Genomic DNA, 23,505 nt, shown 5'->3' with positions numbered 1-23,505 from the left:
CATCTGTGAAAGGCTGTGTGAGTCTCGAGCTCTCTGGTCACAAGAACACCAAGGTTATCAGAGATTTCACCTGCCATAACAATGGGAATCCATTGCTATAACCTCAACAATTTTCAACATCGGTTGCCTCCCAATGGTGAACACATGTCAAAATAAAAAGGGAGCTTGGGCAAATGTCAAACTCACACAAAAAACTTTATGACCAGTGTGGGTGTTTCATTTCTTTCTAGACTGTTCTTGTGGTTGTAAGCAATGCTGCTGACTGGGGTTTCAAAGCAGCCAGTCTGGGCTGCATTTAGCTAGTTGTCTGCAAACAGGCTTTTATGACATGAAGTGTCAGGGCCGGCAGGGATTCATATTGCTTCATTCCCACATGGTTTAATGAGTGGGAGAGGATGGCGCTGCAGGAAATGCAGTGCTGAGCTATGAGGGTGACTGTGTTCCTGGTTGGATCATTCTCAGATTTAAGGGCCGATTTTCTGCTGTTATGATGTACTGTATCCTTCCTCTGCAGTGCTCCCCTGCTAGCTAGTCCATGCTGTGCTGTGTCGCCTTGGTAATGACATCACCATTGTCTGTGTCACCTTCAGTCCCTCTCTCATTCATTTGTTCCCTCAATATATTTATCTCCTCTCTTGTGTTCTCATGCTGTAATATTTGCTTAGCTTTCCTCACTGGCTCAAATGTGACTCCCTCTCCCTTCTCTCTCCCTCTCCCCCTTCCCTCTCCTCTTTCCCTCCCCCCTTCCCTCTCTCCCTCTGCCTGGGTCCTGTAGGAGCTCCTGTTTAGTGTGTGCGCCCTGAATGTCATCTCCACCATCGTCTGTGCCCTGGCCACTGCCATGTGCTGCATGCAGATGGTCTCCACTGATGTGCTACAGATCGTAAGTAGTGTGACAGAGAACACAATGGACACTTTGTCTCTGACTCTGTCTGACCTGGACTCAATGAGACTGATCTATAGCCGTATGGAGAGCAGCTCTGAACCATCATGAAAGGTAAACACACTTGGCCTTCTAATGCTGGCTTCAAAATTCTCCCCCTCAGATGGCGGTAGTAGTACCAGTAGTATTGTAGTACCATACAGATTTGGAATAAATTGTCTTCAGTCTGACCAGCTTTAAAAAAATATATATATATATTTCACCTTTATTTAACCAGGTAGGCTAGTTAAGAACAAGTTCTCATTTACAACTGCGACCTGGCCAAGATAAAGCAAAGCAGTGTGACACAAACAACAACACAGAGTTACACATGGAATAAACAAACATACAGTCAATAATGCAATAGAAAAAGTCTATATACAGTGTGTGCAAATGAGGTAGGATTAGGGAGGTAAGGCAATAAATAGGCCATAGTGGCGAAATAATTACAATATAGTAATTAAACACTGGAGTGATAGATGTGCAGAAGATGAGTGTGCAAGTTGAGATACTGGGGTGCAAAGGAGCAAAATAAATTAAATAAATAACAGTATGGGGATGAGGTAGTTGGATGGGCTATTTACAGATGGGCTGTGTACAGGTGCAGTGATCTGTGAGCTGCTCAGGCAGCTGGTGCTTAAAGTTAGTGAGGGAGATATGAGTCTCCAGCGTCAGTGATTTTTGCAGTTCATTCCAGTCATTAGCAGCAGAGAACTGGAAGGAAAGGCGGCCAAAGGGGGAATTAGCTTTGGGGGTGACCAGTGAAATATACCTGCTGGAGCGCGTGCTACAGGTGGGTGCTGCTATGGTGACCAGTGCTGAGATAAGGCGGGGCTTTACCAAGCAAAGACTTATAGATGACCTGGAGCCAGTGGGTTTGGCGACGAATATGTAGCGAGGGCCAGCCAACGAGCACATACAGGTCGCAGTGGTGGGTAGTATATGGGGCTTTGGTGACAAAATGGATGGCACTGTGATAGACTAGTGGAGGTTATTTTGTAAATGACACGCCGAAGTCGAGGATCGGTAGGATAGTCAGTTTTACAAGGGTATGTTTGGCAGCATGAGTGAAGGAGGCTTTGATAATGCTTAGATCATGTCAACACACATCACGAAGAGCACCCATCCCAGAACAATTCAGAACCTCCGCATCACGAAGAGCACCCATCCCAGAACAATTCAGAACCTCCGCATCACGAAGAGCACCCATCCCAGAACAATTCAGAACATCCACATCACGAAGAGCACCCATCCCAGAACAATTCAGAACCTCCACATCACGAAGAGCACCCATCCCAGAACAATTCAGAACCTCCACATCACGAAGAGCACCCATCCCAGAACAATTCAGAACATCCACATCACGAAGAGCACCCATCCCAGAACAATTCAGAACATCCACATCACGAAGAGCACCCATCCCAGAACAATTCAGAACCTCTACATCACGAAGAACACCCATCCCAGAACAATTCAGAACCTCCACATCACGCTAAAAACCACAGAGGATTTGAAGAAACCAATTAAAGGGGAAATAATGATTCTTCTCCCTCGCTGTAGTTGGTAATATGTTCACCTTAAAAGGCATGCTGTCCTTAAAACGACCCTCTCACATTACAAGGGAAACAATGACTGTGCCCAAAACGTAAATGCTTTGCTGTCATCAGGGAAATCAATATGGTAGGGTGCTCCCTTTGCCCTTCAGAGCAATGCTCTCAGCCCATTTAGAATGACATTCCCAGATGATTGGTGGGCCATAGCGCCCTCATAGCCACCATTAAAACATAGCGATACTAACGATACCAGCGGAGTTTGCCTGCACCCCTTTAATATCTCTGGGCAATTTTTTTACAGGGGAGAAATAAACTTGCAGGAGCATAACGTTTTAACATTGTATACGAGAAGGCTTTGTACAGTTTATGAGCTGAGCTGTAAATTGTGTGGCCTCCTGGATGGGTATATGGCAGATAAGCCCTGGGTGGGAGATTGATAGAGCTGAATTATATTAGTGAGGCAGGAGTTTGGGGCTGGAGCCGGGGCAGATCCAGGGGCTGCCTGGCGCTGATGCAGATGTAGGGGTTAGCAATGGGACCGGTGCAGGGGCTAGAGTGGAGGCTGCCAGTAGAGGATTAGTTTCATCTCAGAGCACAGGGTAGCAATGCAAGACATCACTAGTGATCCCAGCTACACAGTCACCGCACAGGCACAATGAGCTACAGGACCATAAGCTTAAGAGCAGGACAATATGTTTGATTTTGCACCTGATTCAGTTTCTTCATATTTTGTGGCTAGAAGAAAATGCAAAAACAATACTTGTTGTAACCTAAAATGATACAGGTCACAGTCATTTAGTTGGTAAGGGCAAGGTTTTACTATTCAGTCAGAATTTCAATGAGAGGTTTTCATGTCTTTGTCCTTGACTGATAATGAATATATCTATGTAAACTTTCTATGCTCTTCTTGTATGACACATGATTGATGGCAGATGCAAAGCAACAGATGGGCACATTTCTCAAAGTCAGATTTGAACTTCAAAGTAGACAGGCTGAACTCCAGCGCATCCTGAATGGGAACTTCTCAATGGCACGTCGTCTGGTTGTGAGCAGGAGGAATGTGAGACACGCCACTGTTTTAAAAACACAGACCAGGAGAGATTAAACTGGCCTGTACAGCCGTAAGGTCACAGGAGGGTGAATGACAAAGGACCTGTCTCCTCCTATTCCCAGTACACTCACAGAGCCCCTCACAATCTGGCTTCATTCCCATTTCACAAGGAAAGTTTTCAGCTCCCAGGAACAAAGCTAGCTGCCTACTAAAGCCTGACTGACTCAATGCACAACGTGCTGGCCAGGCCAGGGCAGGCTTCCTTCTATTGACATGTATTGATCCAGCCAGCGTTTTTTTCCTCCCACTTCTCCATTGTGTCTGGCTTTATTAGCCCTGCCATTAACGACTTTGCCACCGATAATGACGCATGCTACTGCATAGTTTCTTTTTCCGAGTCTCCAAAGAATAAACATCATTGTGTCAGCTTGATAACCTTTTTCTAGATGCCTTTTTTTACAGAATGTTGTTGAAATTAACACGTTAATGGTCCCAGTATAAAGCTTTCAGAATGAGACAAATAGACGGCGGTTTCCTGTCTCTGAAATAAAAGCTGGGTTTGTGTCTCTCTCTATCTGTCTGTCTGTTTCAGTTCATGCCACACAGAGCACGAGCCCTGAGCGCTGACTGCATGACCCCCCACGGCACCATCCTGCACCAGACCCTTGACTTTGACGAGTTCATCCCACCCATCCCTCCACCACCCTACTACCCGCCAGAGTACACCTGCACCCCGGTGATGGACGGACAGAGGTATCGCAACACAACATCACAACACAACAGAACAGAACAAACACAACATACCACAACACAACACCTTGACCCCGGTGATGGGAAAACTGAGGAACTACAGCAAAGCAACACAACACAACACCTGCACTTTGGTGATCGATGTACAGATGTACTGGCTGCAGCACAACACTCTGACCTCCTAACAACCTTCAAAAACCCTCCCCCACACACCTGGGGGGGGGGGGGTGTTATGTGTGCCACTGTTTTCCGTCCAGGTATGACACATTTTGTAGAGAGTTGTTGCGTTTGCTAGTTTCAAGTGCACGTTTTCAAATGATCAAGTGTGGCTGACAGTCTGCGATTTATATTTGTTAAAAATTGAAAGTGAATTACGCTGGTTAAGTCAGATGTCACAACACGTTCTAAACTGCTCTGTCGACAAACACTTTTTACCTTGTCTCCATTCGTCCATATTGCTGCTGGCTGTGCTTTGCTACCACCGAAAAATCTTGAAGATTGCCCATTATTATAAAAAATAAGGGCTCAAAAACAGAGGCAGTGGGAGAACCTATTCAAGTAAGTAAATATATTTTGAAATGTTAAACTATGTATTACACTTCTAGTAGGCCACTTTGTAGGCTAACTCAACTGAGCTGCTAGCTAGCAAGCTAACTTTACACACTGTTTAGCTAAGGGAATTAAATGTGAATTAAATGTCATTCTAGATAACTTTCTATTAGCTAACTACAGTATCTTGATGTAATCATTGTAATTTAAAAACAGTCTCCAAATGCATTTGTTGATAACAGCCTAGGAAGAGACTGCAATTGCAGCTCCAGCTGTCAGTAAAGGGAGAGTGTAGGCTACTGGACAGGGCAGGTAACTTTGTGGGAGGACATGATGAAAATATTCTCCAGTTCCAGTCCCAAGAAAGAAAAACTGAGGACAGAGAGATAATAACAACATGATGTTCAGTGCTGACTGATTTCAGTATAATGAAGCCTGTTTCATTGTGATGTTTTCTATCCTCAGACATGGAAAGTTGTGAAAGCCTGTGTTTTCAGATGAAGAGAGAGGTCCCAATGAATGTCCCAAGAGACTAATGGTGCGTTTCCATACAGGATTAACTCAGTGTTTTACCTAAAAGGCTCAGACATTTTGTTTCCATCTATGTGGGCCGGCACCCGTGTCTGTGCCATGACTCCGGTGGACCTGCTCTTACTTGGGGCCAAAGCCAGGCCACTGGTACTTTTCAGCCCACATTTACATAACAATGGCTAACTTTAACACCTGCTCACACAGTAACTGTGTATACCAGCGGTATTTTTGTATATAACTTTTGCTAACATAGGTAGGCCTACCTATATTCCCTAGGTTATATGTGTAGGCCTACATATATTAGCACATGTTGTATACAAAAAGAGTTGAACATCACACACAATGTATAAACCTATTACAATTGGAGAAGGCTGGAGCTCTGCTAGGTGTGCAGGGTTCTGTTTCAGCCCAGAAATAACACACCTGATTCAACTTATCAAACCTAATGAGTTGATAATCAAGTGTGCTATTGCTGGGCTGGAACAGAAGTCTGCTCACCCAGTAGATCAGGGATCAGTGTTACTACCACTCAATTTTCTGTTGTTGTTTAGACTAAGATGTCTAATCTTTACATAAGAGTTAGCTTATTTGTACATTTTGTAGTGATGAAGTGTTTAACTTGTTTTAATTGTTAAAATATTATTCCAAATGAACTAGTGTCAATGTTGATTAATCACAATCCTGCAATAAAGAAGAGAAAGGGTTTTGTCTCTGTGTTTCTGTGTTGTATTCTCAAATTGCATTACATTACATTTTACATTTAAGTCATTTAGCAGACGCTCTTATCCAGAGCGACTTACAAATTGGTGCATTCACCTTAAGATATCCAGTGGAACAACCACTTTACAATAGTGCATCTAAATCTTTGGGGGGGGGGGGGGGTTAGAAGGATTACTTTATCCTATCCCAGGTATTCCTTAAAGAGGTGGGGTTTCAGGTGTCTCCGGAAGGTGGTGATTGACTCCGCTGTCCTGGCGTCGTGAGGGAGCTTGTTCCACCATTGGGGTGCCAGAGCAGCGAACAGTTTTGACTGGGCTGAGCGGGAACTGTGCTTCCTCAGAGGTAGGGAGGCGAGCAGGCCAGAGGTGGATGAACGCAGTGCCCTTGTTTGGGTGTAGGGCCTGATCAGAGCCTGAAGGTACGGAGGTGCCGTTCCCCTCACAGCTCCGTAGGCAAGCACCATGAACTTGTAGCGGATGCGAGCTTCAACTGGAAGCCAGTGGAGAGAGCGGAGGAGCGGGGTGACGTGAGAGAACTTGGGAAGGTTGAACACCAGACGGGCTGCGGCGTTCTGGATGAGTTGTAGGGGTTTAATGGCACAGGCAGGGAGCCCAGCCAACAGCGAGTTGCAGTAATCCAGACGGGAGATGACAAGTGCCTGGACTAGGACCTGCGCCGCTTCCTGTGTGAGGCAGGGTCGTACTCTGCGAATGTTGTAGAGCATGAACCTACAGGATCGGGTCACCACCTTGATGTTAGTGGAGAACGACAGGGTGTTGTCCAGGGTCACGCCAAGGTTCTTAGCACTCTGGGAGGAGGACACAAGGGAGTTGTCAACCGTGATGGTGAGATCATGGAACGGGCAGTCCTTCCCCGGGAGGAGGAGCAGCTCCGTCTTGCCGAGGTTCAGCTTGAGGTGGTGAGCCGTCATCCACACTGATATGTCTGCCAGACATGCAGAGATGCGATTCGCCACCTGGTTATCAGAAGGGGGAAAGGAGAAGATTAATTGTGTGTCGTCTGCGTAGCAATGATAGGAGAGACCATGTGAGGATATGACCGAGCCAAGTGACTTGGTGTATAGTGAGAATAGGAGAGGGCCTAGAACAGAGCCCTGGGGGACACCAGTGGTGAGAGCACGTGGTGCGGAGACAGATTCTCGCCACACCACCTGGTAGGAGCGACCTGTCAGGTAGGACGCAATCCAAGCGTGGGCCGCGCCGGAGATGCCCAGCTCGGAGAGGGTGGAGAGGAGGATCTGATGGTTCATGGTATCAAAGGCAGCAGATAGGTCTAGAAGGATGAGAGCAGAGGAGAGAGAGTTAGCTTTAGCAGTGCGGAGAGCCTCCGTGACACAGAGAAGAGCAGTCTCAGTTGAATGCCCAGTCTTGAAACCTGACTGATTAGGATCAAGAAGGTCATTCTGAGAGAGATAGCAGGAGAGCTGGCCAAGGACGGCTCGTTCAAGAGTTTTGGAGAGAAAAGAAAGAAGGGATACTGGTCTGTAGTTGTTGATATCGGAGGGATCGAGTGTAGGTTTTTTCAGAAGGGGTGCGACTCTCGCTCTCTTGAAGACGGAAGGGACGTAGCCAGCGGTCAAGGATGAGTTGATGAGCGAGGTGAGGTAGGGGAGAAGGTCTCCGGAAATGGTCTGGAGAAGAGAGGAGGGGATAGGGTCAAGTGGGCAGGTTGTTGGGCGGCCGGCCGTCACGAGACGTGAGATTTCCTCTGGAGAGAGAGGGGAGAAAGAGGTCAAAGCACAGGGTAGGGCAGTGTGAGCAGGACCAGCGGTGTCGTTTGGCTTAGCAAACGAGGATCGGATGTCATCAGCCTTCTTTTCAAAATGGTTGATGAAGTCATCCGCAGAGAGAGAGGAGGGGGGGAGGGGGAGGAGGATTCAGGAGGGAGGAGAAGGTAGCAAAGAGCTTCCTAGGGTTAGAGGCAGATGCTTGGAATTTAGAGTGGTAGAAAGTGGCTTTAGCAGCAGAGACAGAAGAGGAAAATGTAGAGAGGAGGGCGTGAAAGGATGCCAGGTCCGCAGGGAGGCGAGTTTTCCTCCATTTCCGCTCGGCTGCCCGGAGCCCTGTTCTGTGAGCTCGCAGTGAGTCGTCGAGCCACGGCGCAGGAGTGGAGGACCGAGCCGGCCTGGAGGATAGGGGACAGAGAAAATCGAAGGATGCAGAAAGGGAGGAGAGGAGGGTTGAGGAGGCAGAATCAGGAGATAGGTTGGAGAAGGTTTGAGCAGAAGGAAGAGATGATAGGATGGAAGAGGAGAGAGTAGCGGGAGAGAGAGAGCGAAGGTTGGGACGGCGCAATACCATCCGAGTAGGGGCAGAGTGAGAAGTGTTGGATGAGAGCGAGAGGGAAAAGGATACAAGGTAGTGGTCGGAGACTTGGAGGGGAGTTGCAATGAGATTAGTGGAAGAACAGCATCTAGTAAAGATGAGGTCAAGCGTATTGCCTGCCTTGTGAGTAGGGGGGGAAGGTGAGAGGGTGAGGTCAAAGGAGGAGAGGAGTGGAAAGAAGGAGGCAGAGAGGAATGAGTCAAAGGTAGACGTGGGGAGGTTAAAGTCACCCAGGACTGTGAGAGGTGAGCCATCCTCAGGGAAGGAACTTATCAAGGCATCAAGCTCATTGATGAACTCTCCAAGGGAACCTGGAGGGCGATAAATGATAAGGATGTTAAGCTTGAAAGGGCTGGTAACTGTGACAGCATGGAATTCAAATTAGGAGATAGACAGATGGGTCAGGGGAGAAAGAGAGAATGTCCACTTGGGAGAGATGAGGATTCCAGTGCCACCACCCCGCTGGCTCGATGCTCTAGGGGTATGCGAGAACACGTAGGCAGACGAGGAGAGAGCAGTAGGAGTAGCAGTGTTATCTGTGGTAATCCATGTTTCCGTCAGCGCCAGGAAGTCTAGGGACTGGAGGGTAGCATAGGCTGAGATGAACTCAGCCTTGTTGGCCGCAGACCGGCAGTTCCAGAGGCTGCCGGAGACCTGGAACTCCACGTGGGTCGTGCGCGCTGGGACCACCAGGTTAGAGTGGCAGCGGCCACGCGGTGTGAAGCGTTTGTATGGCCTGTGCAGAGGGGAGAGAACAGGGATAGCCAGACACATAGTTGACAAGCTACAGAAGAGGCTACGCTAATGCAAAGGAGATTGGAATGACAAGTGGACTACACGTCTCGAATGTTCAGAAAGTTAAGCTTACGTTGCGAAAATCTTATTGACTAAAATGACGAAAATGCTAGCTAACTAACACAACACTACACTAATCAAGTCGTTCCGTTGTAATGTAATAGTTTCTACAGTGCTGCTAGTCGGTAGAGGTTGGCTATTATACAAAAGCAACTTTGTAGCTAGCTAACATAACATAACACTAATCAAGACGTTACTTTGTAATGTATTTAGTTTGTACAATGCTGCTCGTCGGTAATAGTTGGCTGGGTATGGAACAATGGCGTCGCGGGGGACGGAAATAGCTGGCTAGCTAACCTAGCTAGCCTCGATAATTACTAAACTACACAATTATCAAGCTATGACAAAGACAGCTATGTAGCCAGCTAGCTAACACTGCACTAGTCAAATCGTTCCGTTGTAATGTAATAGTTTCTACAGTGCTGCTAGTCGGTAGAGGTTGGCTATTATACAAGAGCAACTTTGTAGCTAGCTAACATAACACTAATCAAGACGTTCCTTTGTAATGTATTTAGTTTCTACAATGCTGCTCGTCGGTAATAGTTGGCTGGGTATGGAACAATGGCGTCGCGGGGGACGGAAATAGCTGGCTAGCTAACCTAGCTATTACTAAACTACACAATTATCAAGCTATGACAAAGACAGCTATGTAGCTAGCTAGCTAACACTGCACTAGTCAAATCGTTCCGTTGTAATGTATTAGTATCTACAGCGCTGCTAGTCGGTAACGGTTGGCTAGCTAGCGGTGTTGACTAGCTAGCAGCCAGCAGTGTTGACTACGTTAGGAGGACGAAAAAAAATAAATAGCTGTCCTCGATAATTACTCTAATTACTCTAAACTACACAATTATCTTTGATAGCTAAGAAAAAATTGTTCAGATCAAACAAACCAAACCGTTGTAATGTAAAGAAGTGTAATATTACCTGTGGAGCGAAGCGAAGTGCGACTGCTCGCTCCGGACCGGAAGTTCCGGAGCGAGCAATTGACATTTCCTTTTTGTCTAGTTGTAAGATCTCCAATCTGTTTTATTTAATTGTCACTCTGTCTCAGTATATCAGCTATCTGAATCCATTTTGCAGCTTATCATATGGCATGCATCACTGGCCTTAACGTGGATCTGTCATCTGAAGCAGAGAATAGCAAAACTCTCACATGGTTACATGTTGAGCTATATGTTCTCAATTTAAGACGATACTAGTAGATAATATATACAGTTGAAGTCAGAAGTTTACATACACCTTACCCAAATACATTTCAACTCTGTTTTTCACAATTCCTGACATTTAATCCTAGTAAAAATTCCCTGTCTTAGGTCAGTTAGGATCACCACTTTATTTTAAGAATGTGAAATGTCAGAATAATAGTAGAGAGTGGTTTATTTCAGCTTTTATTTCTTTCATCACATTCCCAGTGGGTCACAAGTTTACATACACTCAATTAGTATTTGGTAGCATTGCCTTTAACTTGTTTAACTTGGGTCAAATGTTTTGGGTAGCCTTCCACAAGCTTCCCACAATAAGTTGGGTGAATTTTGGCCCATTCCTCCTGACAGAGCTGGTGTAACTGAGTCAGGTTTGTAGGCCTGCTTGCTCGCACAAGCTTTTTCAGTTCTGCCCACAAATTTTCTATGGGATTGAGGTCAGGGCTTTGTGATGGCCACTCCAATACCTTGACTTTGTTGTCCTTAAGCCATTTTGCCACAACTTTGGAAGTATGCTTGGGGTCATTGTCCATTTGGAAGACCCATTTGCGACCAAGCTTTAACTTCCTGACTGATGTCTTGAGATGTTGTTTCAATATATCCACGTACATTTCCCTCATGATGCCATCTATTTTGTGAAGTGCTCCAGTCCCTCCTGCAGCAAAGCACCCCCACAACATGATGCTGCCACCCCGTGCTTCACGGTTGGGATGGTGTTCTTCGGCTTGCAAGCCTCCCCCTTTTTCCTCCAAACGTAACGATGGTCATTATGGCCAAACAGTTCTATTTTTGTTTCATCAGACCAGAGGGCATTTCTCCAAAAAGTACGATCTTTGTCCCCATGTGCAGTTGCAAACCGTAGTCTGGCTTTTTTATGGCGGTTTTGGAGCAGTGGATTCTCCCTTGCTGAGCGACCTTTCAGCTTATGTAGATATAGGACTCATTTTACTGTGGATATAGATACTTTTGTACCTGTTTCCTCCAGCATCTTCACAAGGTCCATTGCTGTTGTTCTGGGATTGATTTGCACTTTTCGCACCAAAGTACGTTCATCTCTAGGAGACAGAACATGTCTCCTTCCTGAGCGGTATGATGGCTGTGTTACGCTCGTCGAATGGAAGGATCGAACCAAGGTGCAGCGTGGTAGGCGTACATTTTAATTTAATAAATGAACACCGAAAAACAACAAATACGAAACGTAACATCTAGTTGGGCTACACAGCATAGTACCAAAAACAAGATCTGTTTTTGTATGATCCCCAACAAAGAAATAGAAAAACTAGATTGCCCACCCTAGTCACACCCTGACCTAACCAAATAGAGAATTAAAAGGATCTCTAAGGTCAGAGCGTGACAGTACCCCCCCCCCCCCCCCCAAAGGTGCGGACTCCCGGCCGCAAACCTGAACCTATAGGGGAGGGTCCGGGTGGGCATCTACCCTCGGTGGCGGCTCCGGTGCGAGACACAGACCCCGCTCCGCTCGTGGCTCCGCCAACTTCGGTGGCGCCACTGGTGCAGGGAACGTCGCCGGAAGCTCCGGACGTGAATCGTCGCCGGAGGAATCGAACCGGGAACCCTCGCAGGAAGCTCTGGACTGGGAACCCCCGCTGGAGGCTCTAGACCGCAGACTGTCGCTTGAGGCTCTGGACCGCAGACTGTCGCTGGATGCTCTGGACTGCCGACCGTCACTGGAGGCTCCGGACTGCAGACCGTCGCTGGAGACTCCGGACCTTGGATCGTCTCTGGAGGCTCTGGGCCATGGATCATCACTGGAGGCTTCGGACCCTGGATCATCACTGGAGGCTTCGGGCCCTGGATCATCACTGGAGGTTCCGGGCCCTGGATCATCACTGGAGGCTTTGGGCCCTGGATCATCACTGGAGGCTTCGGGCTCTGGATCATCACTGGAGGCTCCGGGCCATGGATCATCACTGGAGGCTTCGGGCCCTGGATCATCACTGGAGGCTTCGGGCCCTGGATCATCACTGGAGGCTCCGGGCCATGGATCATCACTGGAGGCTCCGGGCCATGGATCATCACTGGAGGCTTAGAGCGTAGAGCTGGCACAACGTGTCCTGGACAAAGGACCACCTTCGCACGGCAAGTGCGGGGAGCTGGCACAGGACGCACTGGGCTGTGAAGGTGCACCAGAGATACAGCGCGTAGAGCCGGCGCAGGATATACTGGACCGACGAGGCGCACTGGAGACCAGGCGCGCTGAGCCGGCACTACCCGTCCTGGACAGATGCCCACTTTCGCACGACAAGTGCGGGGAGCTGGCACAGCACGCACGGGGCTGTGGATGCGCACAGTGCGTATCACCGCAAAACATGGTGCCTGCCCGGTCACACGCTCCCCACGCTGAGTACGGGGAGTTGGCTCTGGTTTAAACCTTGGCTCCGCCAACCATCCCGTGTGCCGCCCCCCCCCCCCCCCCTGCTTGGTCACGCTTGGTCCGTTTGTGGTGGGATCTTCTGTTTCGCTCATCGATGGAAAGATCGGAACCAAGGTGCAGCGTGGTAGGCGTACATTTTAATTTAATAAATGATCACCGAAAAACAACAAATACGAAACGTAACGTCTAGTAGGGCTACACAGCACAGTACCAAAAACATGATCCCACAAACTAAAGGTGGAAAAAGGCTGCCTAAGTATGATTCCCCAATCAGAGACAACGATAGACAGCTGCCTCTGATTGGGAACCATACCAGGCCAACAAAGAAATAGAAAAACTAGATTGCCCACCCTAGTCACACCCTGACCTAACCAAATAGAGAATTTAAAGGATCTCTAAGGTCAGAGCGTGACAGGCTATGTGGTCCCATGGTGTTTATACTTGCATACTATTGTTTATACAGATGAACGTGGTACCTTCAGGCGTTTGGAAATTGCTCCTAAGGATGAACCAGACTTTTGGAGGTCTACAATTGTTTTTCTGAAGTCTTGGCTGATTTCTTTTGATTTTCCCATGATGTCAAGCAAAGAGGCACTGAGTTTGAAGGTAGGCTTTGAAATACATCCACATGTACACCTACAATTGACTCAAATGATGTCAATTAGCCTATCAGAAGCTTCTAAAGCCATGACATAATTTTCTGAAATTTTCCAAGCTGTTTAAAGGCACTGTCAACTTAGTGTATGTAAACTTCTGAACCACTGGAATTGTGATACAGTGAATTATAAGTGAAATAATCTGTCTGTAAACAATTGTTGGAAAAATCACTTGTGTCATGCACAAAGTAGATGTCCTAACCGACTTGCCAAAACTATAGTTTGTTGACAAGAAATTTGTGGAGTGGTTGAAAAACGAGTTTTAATGACTCCAACCTAAGTGTATGTAAACTTCCGACTTCAACTGTATGAGGCAAACCATATACCAGTGCTGCAGGCTGGTCTCATAGTAAATGTACATCCGGTACACTCAAATAGAGCCCAACAGTGGAGGTGTCATAATACCCATAAAACCTAGCGGTCAAACAGGGAAATTGTTTTTCCACCATTGATTTTAGAAACAATTAAAATAAGGGCTGTATGTCGTGTAGGCTTATCCTAGCGTGAGGTTTTTTGATAAACATGTAAATCTCTCTCGGACAAGGTGGCTTTTATCAATATATTTGTTTCTATTTACTCTCAGATTTGAACATGCTAATTAGTATCAAAGTAGACATCATACAAGACTACAAATCCCTGCAAGCTCGTGCACATCCTCTCTAGCTGACACCTTTACTAATAGGTACGGTGAGGGGAAAAAGTATTTGATCCCCTGCTGATTTTGTACGTTTGCCCACTGACAAAGAAATGATCAGTCTATAATTTTAATGGTAGGTTTATTTGAACAGTGAGAGACAGAATAACAACAAAGAAATCCAGAAAAGTGCATGTCAAAAATGTTATAAAATGATTTGCGTTTTAATGAGGGAAATAAGTATTTGACCCCTCTGCAAAACATGACTTAGTACTTGGTGGAAAAACCCTTGTTGGCAATCACAGAGGTCAGACGTTTCTTGTAGTTGGCCGCCAGGTTTGCACACATCTCAGGAGGGATTTTGTCACACTCCTCTTTGCAGATCTTCTCCAAGTCATTAAGGTTTCGAGGCTGATGTTTGGCCACTCAAACCTTCAGCTCCCTCCACAGATTTTCTATGGGATTAAGGTCTGGAGACTGGCTAGGCCACTCCAGGACCTTAATGTGCTTCTTCTTGAGCCACTCCTTTGTTGCCTTGGCCGTGTGTTTTGGGTCACTGTCATGCTGGAATACCCATCCACGACCCATTTTCAATGCCCTGGCTGAGGGAAGGATGTTCTTACCCAAGATTTAACGGTACATGGCCCCGTCCATCGTCCCTTTGATGCAGTGAAGTTGTCCTGTCCCTTTAGCAGAAAAACACCCCCAAAGCATAATGTTTCCACCTCCATGTTTGACGGTGAGGATTGGTGTTCTTGGGGTTATAGGCAGCATTCCTCGTCCTCCAAACACGGCGAGTTGAGTTGATGCCAAAGAGCTCCATTTTGGTCTCATCTGACCACAACACTTTCACCCAGTTGTCCTCTGAATCATTCAGATGTTCATTGGCAAACTTCAGACGGGAATGTATATGTGCTTTCTTGAGCAGGGGGACCTTGCGGGCACTGCAGGATTTCAGTCCTTCAAGGCGTAGTGTGTTACCAATTGTTTTCTTGGTGACTATGGTCCCAGCTGCCTTGAGATCATTGACAAGATCCTCCCGTGTAGCTCTGGGCTGATTCCTCACCGTTCTCATGATCATTGCAACTCCACGAGGTGAGAGCTTGCATGGAGCCCCAGGCCGAGGGAGATTGACAGTTCCTTTGTGTTTCTTCCATTTGCGAATAATCGCACCAACTGTTGTCACCTTCTCACCAAGCTGCTTGGCGATGGTCTTGTAGCCCATTCCAGCCTTGTGTAGGTCTACAATCTTGTCCCTGACATCCTTGGAGAGCTCTTTGGTCTTGGCCATGGTGGAGAGTTTGGAATCTGATTGATTGATTGCTTCTGTGGGCAGGTGTCTTTTATACAGGTAACAAGCTGAGATTAGGAGCACTCCCTTTAAGAGTGTGCTCCTAATCTCAGCTCGTTACCTGTATAAAAGACACCTGGGAGCCAGAAATCTTTCTGATTGAGAGGGGGTCAAATACTTATTTCCCTCATTAAAATGCAAATCAAGTTATAACATTTTTGACATGCGTTTCTCTAGATTTTTTGTTGTTATTCTGTCTCTCACTGTTCAAATAAACCTACCATTAAAATTATAGACTGATCATTTCTTTGTCAGTGGGCAAATGTACAAAATCAGCAGGGGATCAAATACTTTTTTCCCTCACTGTAGACAGTACCATGGTTGCTTTATGTATCACTGACCCTGAATAAGTTAGATACTGGGCTAACACAGCTAACTCTTTAGGTCAATAATATGCTGTTTTTATTAACATGTTATGTTGCCTTTATAATCCTGAGAGAACTTATACTAGCTAGTAGGTAACTGTAGCTAGTTATATTTAAGTAGCTTACAAGGTTAACTGACTTTTCTCAAAATTAACCTCATTGTGACTAGCTACTTCTTGTCCCGGGGCTCATGCAAGCCTGCACACCCAAATATCACTCCAGAAACTTCAAAATAAGAAATATTGAAATGGCCATCATTGTAAACCATTTCTCCTCTCTTGCTGCAGGTTTATCTCGTCTCGAAACAATAGAGAAATGCTGTAAAAACCAGGGTGCTGCAAACATTCTAAAATGTTTTGTCACCACCCAGTGCTTGTTTTATAGATTTTTTTTGTCTTCGCGCACTGAGGGGGTTTGATTAATCTCGCCCGGGCGCCCATGTAGGCGTGTTTTGCACCGTGATTTACACCTGGTTCCCACCCCTCTTTGGCTCATTTTTGCCATGGAACTTCCCCAGGCTTCCCATTTTAGGGAAGCCTGGTTCACGATGAGGCTAGGTTTGATACAACTCCTAGTTTGATTATTTGGTTTTATCCTCACCCAGAATCATATTTTATTTTAGTGATTGATGGCAGAGTTTAAACTAAACACATATGTTTTATTAAATATATATAGTAAGTGGCTAGAGCAAGTTTGATCCTAGACATGTATTTACATTTTTGATTTATTTAAACTTTATTTAACTAGGCAAGTCAGTTAAGAACAAATTCTTATTTACAATGACAGCCTACCAAAAGGCAAAAGGGACGGGGGCTGGGATTTAAAATAAAAAATAAATACAATATAAATATAGGACAAAACACACACCACGACAAGAGAGACAACACAACACTGCATAAAGAGAAACCTGTCACGACCTCCGCCAAAGTCGGCTCCTCTCCTTGTTCGGGCGGCGTTCGGCGGTCGACGTCACCGGCTTTCTAGCCATCGCCGCTCCATTTTTCATTGTTTCATTTGTTTTGTCTTGTTCCCTGCACACCTGGTTTACATTCCCAATCACACTGCATGTATTTATTCCTCTGTTCCCCCCCATGTCTTTGTGTGAAATTGGTTTTTGTAACGTGTTTCGTGTGTACGCGCCAGGCTGGGTTTTTCACCATTGTTCCGTTGTTTTTCCACGAAGGATGTTTATTGTAAAACATTTGATAATTTTTGTGACTCTTTCGCGCCTTGCACTTGTACCTTTGGCTGGAGGTTTTGACGTAGTGGCGTCTGTCTGTTTATTGCTTCTGCCGAAATAAAGTGTGCACCTGTTCACAACTCTCCTGCACCTGACTTCTCCACCAGTAGCGCACACCTTGACAGACCTAAGACAACAACATAGCAAGGCAGCAACACATGACAACACAGCATGGTAGAAACACAACATAACAACATGGTAGAAACACAGCATGGTAGCAGCACCAAACATGGTACAAACATTATTGGGCACAGACAACAGCACAAAGGGAAAGACGGTAGAGACAACAATACATCACACAAAGCAGCCGCAGTGTCCATGATTGAGTCTTTGAATACAACTGTCCCCTTTGAGTATTTGTTGCAAATCTGATGGCCGAATGGTAAAGAGCATCTAGCCGCTCGAGAGCACCCTGACTTGCCGATCTATAAATGATGTCTCCAAAATCTAGCATGGGTAGGATGGTCATCTGAATCAGGGTTAGTTTGGCAACTGGGGTGAAAGAGGAGCGATTACGATAGAGGAAACCAAGTCTAGATTTAACTTTAGCCTGCAGCTTTGATATGTGCTGAGAGAAGGACAGTGCACCATCTAGCCATACTCCCAAGTACTTGTATGAGGTGACTATCTCAAGCTCTAAACCCTCAGAGGTAGTAATCACACCTGTGGGGAGAGGGGCATTCTTCTTACCAAACCACATGGTTAAGGGTAGAGAAAGCTTGTTGGACACTAAGAAAGCTTTGTTGAGCGTTTAACACAAATTCTGTGGAGCCCTTGAGCCAAGCCACTCACAATGCTCAGTACAGACTCAGAATGTTGTAGTGCTTTGTTAAGGAGCACTGGTAAAGTAACATCCATGGCCTTGTGTAAATGTGCCATTGATCTCCTTCCACTTGGTATAGGAGAGTCAGTTCCATTTCCACATCTTTGAAGGCATGCTGATCCAGCTGCTTGGCTAGATGCCATGTGTCCTTGTCAGTTAGGCTGTAAATAGAAACATGCAGAGGAAGCCTTTATAGAGTCCCCTAGCTAAGGGCAGAAACATGTCATGACATCATCATGCGCTGGATGATTAATTCAGACACTCAAGTTGTATTTTATACTCTGCCACTTCACAGGAGAATGGGTTTTAATTAAAAAGATGGCTCTTGCATGGGTGAGATATTTTTAATTAACACCACATGAAAAACAATGTGCCTCTCAACCAATTGAATGTGTTTGTTTACTCTAAATTGAAGTGTTGCTGGATTGAGGAAGAAGAGGTTATTATTATTATTTCTCTCCTCACACATTTCTTCCCTAATGTTTCTCACATTCAGAAGTCTACATCTGGACTTTCCACACTCCCCGTTCAGTACCATCTATGGAGTGCCCATCAACAGCCCTGGGACACTCTACCCCTCTGAGTTGCCCCCGTCATATGAGTCTGTGGTGGGGCTGGGGATGGGGCAGACCCATGCCAGTCAGGTGAGTATCACTACCATCCTTCCCCCATAAAAGACCAGTGTACTAGCCAGCCTCTTTCTAACATTACACGTTCTCTATTCACATTCAGAGTAGTTTAGAACCCCTCTCACTGTTTACATGCACATTGTAAGAACACAACTACAAAGGAGAGTGCTAAGAAAGGCATTTTGGCGTCAGAAGAAGTTGTTGTATGAGATCACAAAGAGAGAAGGAGAAGTACACAGAGAGAAGCTAGCTAGTTGGAGACTCGGTTGAAGTTTCTATTTGGGTTGAGGATTAGTGAGGTGAGAGGATTTTATGCTCCTCTCTCTCTGTGTAAATTGCTGCCACAGGCTCTAATAAAGGAGAAATAATAAAGATGTGTAACATTTCCTTATGCAGATGACCCAATTCACTGCTGACCTCATAAGGCCTCCCCTAAGACAGCAGCACACACATACAGTGCATTCAGAAAGTATTCAGACCCCTTGACTTTTTCCATATTTTGTTACGTTTCAGCAATATTCTAAATTGGATTAAATAGTTTTTTCGCCCCTCATCAATCTACACACAATACCACATAATAACAAAGCAAAAACAGTTTTTTTTTTTTTACAAATGTATTAAAAATAAAAAACTGAAATATCACATTCATTTACATAAGTATTCAGACCCTTTACTCAGTACTTTGTTGAAGAACCTTTGGCAGTGATTACAGCCTCGAGTCTTCTTGGGTATGACGCTACAAGCTTGGCACGCCTGTATTTCGGGAGTTCCTCCCATTCTTCTCTGCAGATCCTCTCAAGCTTTGTCCGGTTGGATGGGGAGAGTCGCTACACAGCTATTTTCAGGTCTTTGCAAGGATCTGGCTGGGCCCTTCAAGTACATTCAGAGACTTGTCCCGAAGCCACTCCTGCGTTGTCTTGGCTGTGCGCTTAGGGTCGTTGTCCTGTTGGAAGGTGAACCTTCGCCCCCGTCTGAGATCCTGAGCGCTCTGGAGCAGGTTTTCATCAAGGATGTCTCTGTACTTTGCTCCGTTCATCTTTCCCTTGATCCTGACTAGTCTCCCTGTCCCTGCTGCTAAAAAACATCCCCACAGCATGATGCTGCCACCACCATGCTTCACTGTTGTGATGGTGCCAGGTTTCCTTCAGACGTCACGCTTGACATTCAGGCAAAAGAGTTCAATCTTCATCAGACCAGAGAATCTCATTTTTCATGGTCTGAGAGTCTTTAGGTGCTTTTTGGTAAACTCCAAGTGGGCTGTCATGTGCCTTTTACTGAGGAGTAGCTTCCATTTGGCCACTCTACCATGAAGGCCTGATTGGTGAAGTGCTGCAGAGATGGGCAGAGATGGTTGTCCTCTAGAAGGTCCCTCCATCTCCACAGAGGAACTCTGGAGCGCTGTCAGAGTGACCATCGGGTTCTTGGTCACTTCCCTGACCAAGGCCCTTCTCCCTGGATTGCTCAGTTTGGCCGGGCTGCCAGCTCTAAGAAGAATCTTGGTGGTTATAAACTTTTTCCATTTAAGAATGATGGAGGCCACTGTGTTCTTGGGGACTTCAATGCTGCAGAATTTTTTTGGAACCCTACCCCAGATTGGTGCCTCGACACAATCCTGTCTCTGAGCTCTACAGACATCTCCTTCGACCTCATGGCTTGTTTTCTTCTCTGACATGCACTGTCCACTGTTGGACCTTATATAGACCGGTGTGTGCCTTTTCAAATCATGTCCAATCAATTTAATTTATCACAGGTGGACTCCAATCAAGTTGTTGAAACATCTCAAGGATGGTCAATGGAAACAGGATGCACCTGAGCTCAATTTCTAGTCTCATAGCAAAAGGTCTGAATACTTATGTAAATAAGGTATATGTTTTTTTTTATGTACAGTTGAAGTCGGACGTTTACATACACTTAGGTTGGAGTCATTAAAACTTGTTTTTCAACCACTCCACAAATTTCTTGTCAACAAACTATAGTTTTGGCAAGTCGGTTAGGACATCTACTTTGTGCATGACACAAGTAATTTTTCCAACAATTGTTTACAGAAAGATTATTTCACTTATAACTCACTGTATCACAATTCCAGTGGGTCAGAAGTTTACATACGCTAAGTTGACTGTGCCTTTAAACAGCTTGGAAAATTCCAGAAAATGATGTCATGGCTTTAGAAGCTTCTGATATGCTAATTCAAATAATTTGAGTCAATTGGCGGTGTACCTGTGGATGTATTTCAAGGCCTACCTTCAAACTCAGTGCCTCTTTGCTTGACATCATGGCAAAATCAAAAGAAATCAGCCAAGACTTCAGAAAAAAAAGATAGTTCATCCTTAGGAGCAATTTCCAAATGCCTGAAGGTACCACGTTCATCTGTACAAACAATAGTACGCAAGTAAAAACACCATGGGACCACGCAGCCGTCATACCACTCAGAAAGGAGACATGTTCTGTCTCCTAGAGATGAACGTACTTTGGTGAGAAAAGTGCACTGCTCCTAAACCACCATAAAAAAAAGCCAGACTAAGGTTTGCAACTGCACGTGGGGACAAAGATCGTACTTTTTGGAGAAATGTCCTCTGGTCTGATGAAACAAAAATTGAACTGTTTGGCCATAATGACCATCGTTATGTTTGGAGGAAAAAGGGGGAGTGGCTTGCAATCCGAAGAACACCATCCCAACCGTGAAGCACGGTGGTGGCAGCATCATGTTGTGGGGGTGCTTTGCTGCAGGAGGGACTGGTGCACTTCACAAAATACATGGCATCATGAAGAAGAAAATTACATGGCTATATTGAAACAACATCTCAAGACATCAGTCAGGAAGTTAAAGCTTGGTCGCAAATGGGTCTTCCAAATGGACAATGACCCCAAGCATACTTCCAAAGTTGTGGCAAAATGGCTTAAGGACAACAAAGTCAAGGTATTGGAGTGGCTATCACAAAGCCCTGACCTCAATCCTATAGAAAATGTGTGGGCAGAACTGAAAAAGCGTGTACGAGCAAGAAGGCCTACAAACCTGACTCAGTTTCACCAGCTCTGTCAGGAGGAATGGGGCAAAATTCACCCCTTATTGTGGGAAGCTTGTGGAAGGCTACCTGAAACGTTTGAACGAAGTTAAACAATTTAAAGGCAATACTACCAAATATTAATTGAGTGTATGTAAACTTCTGACCCACTGGGAATGTGATGAAAGAAATAAACGCTGAAATAAATCACTCTCTCTACTATTATTCTGACATTTCACATTCTTAAAATAAAGTGGTGATCCTAACTGACCTAAGATAGGGGATTTTTACTGGGATTAAATGTCAGGAATTGCAAAAAACTGAGTTTAAATGTATTTAGCTAAGGTGTATGTAAACTTCCGAATTCAACTGTATATTTGCAAAAGTTTCAGAAAACCTGCTTTTGCTTTGTTATGGGGTATTGCATGGGGTTTTGTGTGTAGATTGATGAGGAAAACTATTTATTTAATCCATTTTAGAATACGGCTGTAACCTAACAAAATGTGGAAAAATTCAAGGGGTCTGAATACTTTCCGAGTGTACTATAAGTGTGATGGAAAAAGTCTAATTTAGATGAGATACAGAAGACATGTCTTGTCTGGTAGAACATCAGAGTGGGTATAGATTTCAGTTTGATGAGTTTAATGTAACATCTTGTTTTTCCTTTGAACTCAATCATTGAGGTACTATTGTTGTCCACCTGGAGAAAATGTGAGATGTCACTTCTTTAAGGAATATAGTTGGTTTCCTGTTGAATGCAGCTGGGTCGTTCCACCAATTGGGTACCTTTTGAGAAGTGTAACTTGGTAAAGAAAATAACATTTGATTTCATATAATTTTAATATTGTCATTAAGAGCACATGTTCAACTTCCTAAAAAACATGTTTTCCCATCTCTTGAGGTTAAATTAAAAACAATCTATAGTAATTGCCTATAAGTGCCAAATATAGTAACAGGGTTGACTGTAACAGGGTTGACGATTTCATCTTAAATCAGCCATACATCCCCTTGTGACAAGGGGGATGGAAGCTTGCTGTGTGCAACAGGGAGGGCAATTGAATGCAAGCTTAACAAAAAATGCCATTCAATCATTGGCGCAGTTATCTGTTCAGGGCTGAGTGTTGCTTTGTGGCTCTCCTAAGACAGACAAGGTCTCTTCTCTCTTACATGACAGTGAAGGGAAACCACAGGACACAAAGACATAGGAATCCAATCTATAACAAAGCTGGGTCGTTCCACAAAAAGAGTGCCTTTTGTGTCTCTTTGATATTTTAAGAGACATTGTGCACCAACATTTTAAAGCAAAATATATTATTTGCTCTAAAATGTAATACCAAAAGGCTTCCCCTCATCTTTTAGAGCACAAAATCTCCTCAAAATTATCTTCTAACAAAGATTCTGTGAATGAGGTCAAATCAATATAGCGTTTTCTCACCTGAAGTACATGCCTTTGAAGTGTTGATGCAGAGAATGCACCTGAGGGGACTGGCTGCTGTTAGATGTATGCCTCATAGGGGAGCAGCTGCAATAGGAGGGATCTAGATTCCCCCTGAATAGACTCTCTAGTCGCGCACCTCTTGCAGGTTGACAAGAATAGAGGTATGGACCCGAGATGATCAGTTTGTACAGGTGACTGCAGCTTATGAACGGTAAGACTGAGGTATTGTATTGGAACATACTTTATGTTAAATGGTACTACAGACACTACACAGAATTACATTACATGCTTCTAAGACCCTGATTATCCTTTTTCATATTCACTGCTATGATTTAGAAATACTCATCATGATGGGATGAGAAAGCAAGCACACATAACACATAACATAATAAGCATTCAATTATTTAAGAAAACCACATTACAGTGACAGTTCACCACCTCTAAAATCTCAATAGATCTCCTGATGTAGAGTGGGTGATGTGTGCTTAGAGAGC

At 45.1% G+C, this 23,505-nt stretch overlaps 1 protein-coding gene across 1 annotated transcript in view; it reads left to right on the top strand.

Moving 5' to 3' along the window:
* fam189a1 (family with sequence similarity 189 member A1) overlaps positions 1-23,505 on the top strand; it is a 146,708-nt gene that overhangs the window by 120,296 nt on the left and 2,907 nt on the right. Inside the window, exons 5-7 of the mRNA XM_029721706.1 lie at positions 776-883; positions 4,119-4,279; positions 18,439-18,586. Coding sequence (XP_029577566.1) covers positions 776-883; positions 4,119-4,279; positions 18,439-18,586 — 417 coding nt within the window. The remainder of the gene's footprint in view (positions 1-775; positions 884-4,118; positions 4,280-18,438; positions 18,587-23,505) is intronic.

Source organism: Salmo trutta, chromosome 29, assembly GCF_901001165.1.
Source record: "Salmo trutta chromosome 29, fSalTru1.1, whole genome shotgun sequence".
NCBI lineage: Eukaryota > Metazoa > Chordata > Actinopteri > Salmoniformes > Salmonidae > Salmo > Salmo trutta.
This window is presented reverse-complemented; position numbering and strand designations above follow the sequence as displayed.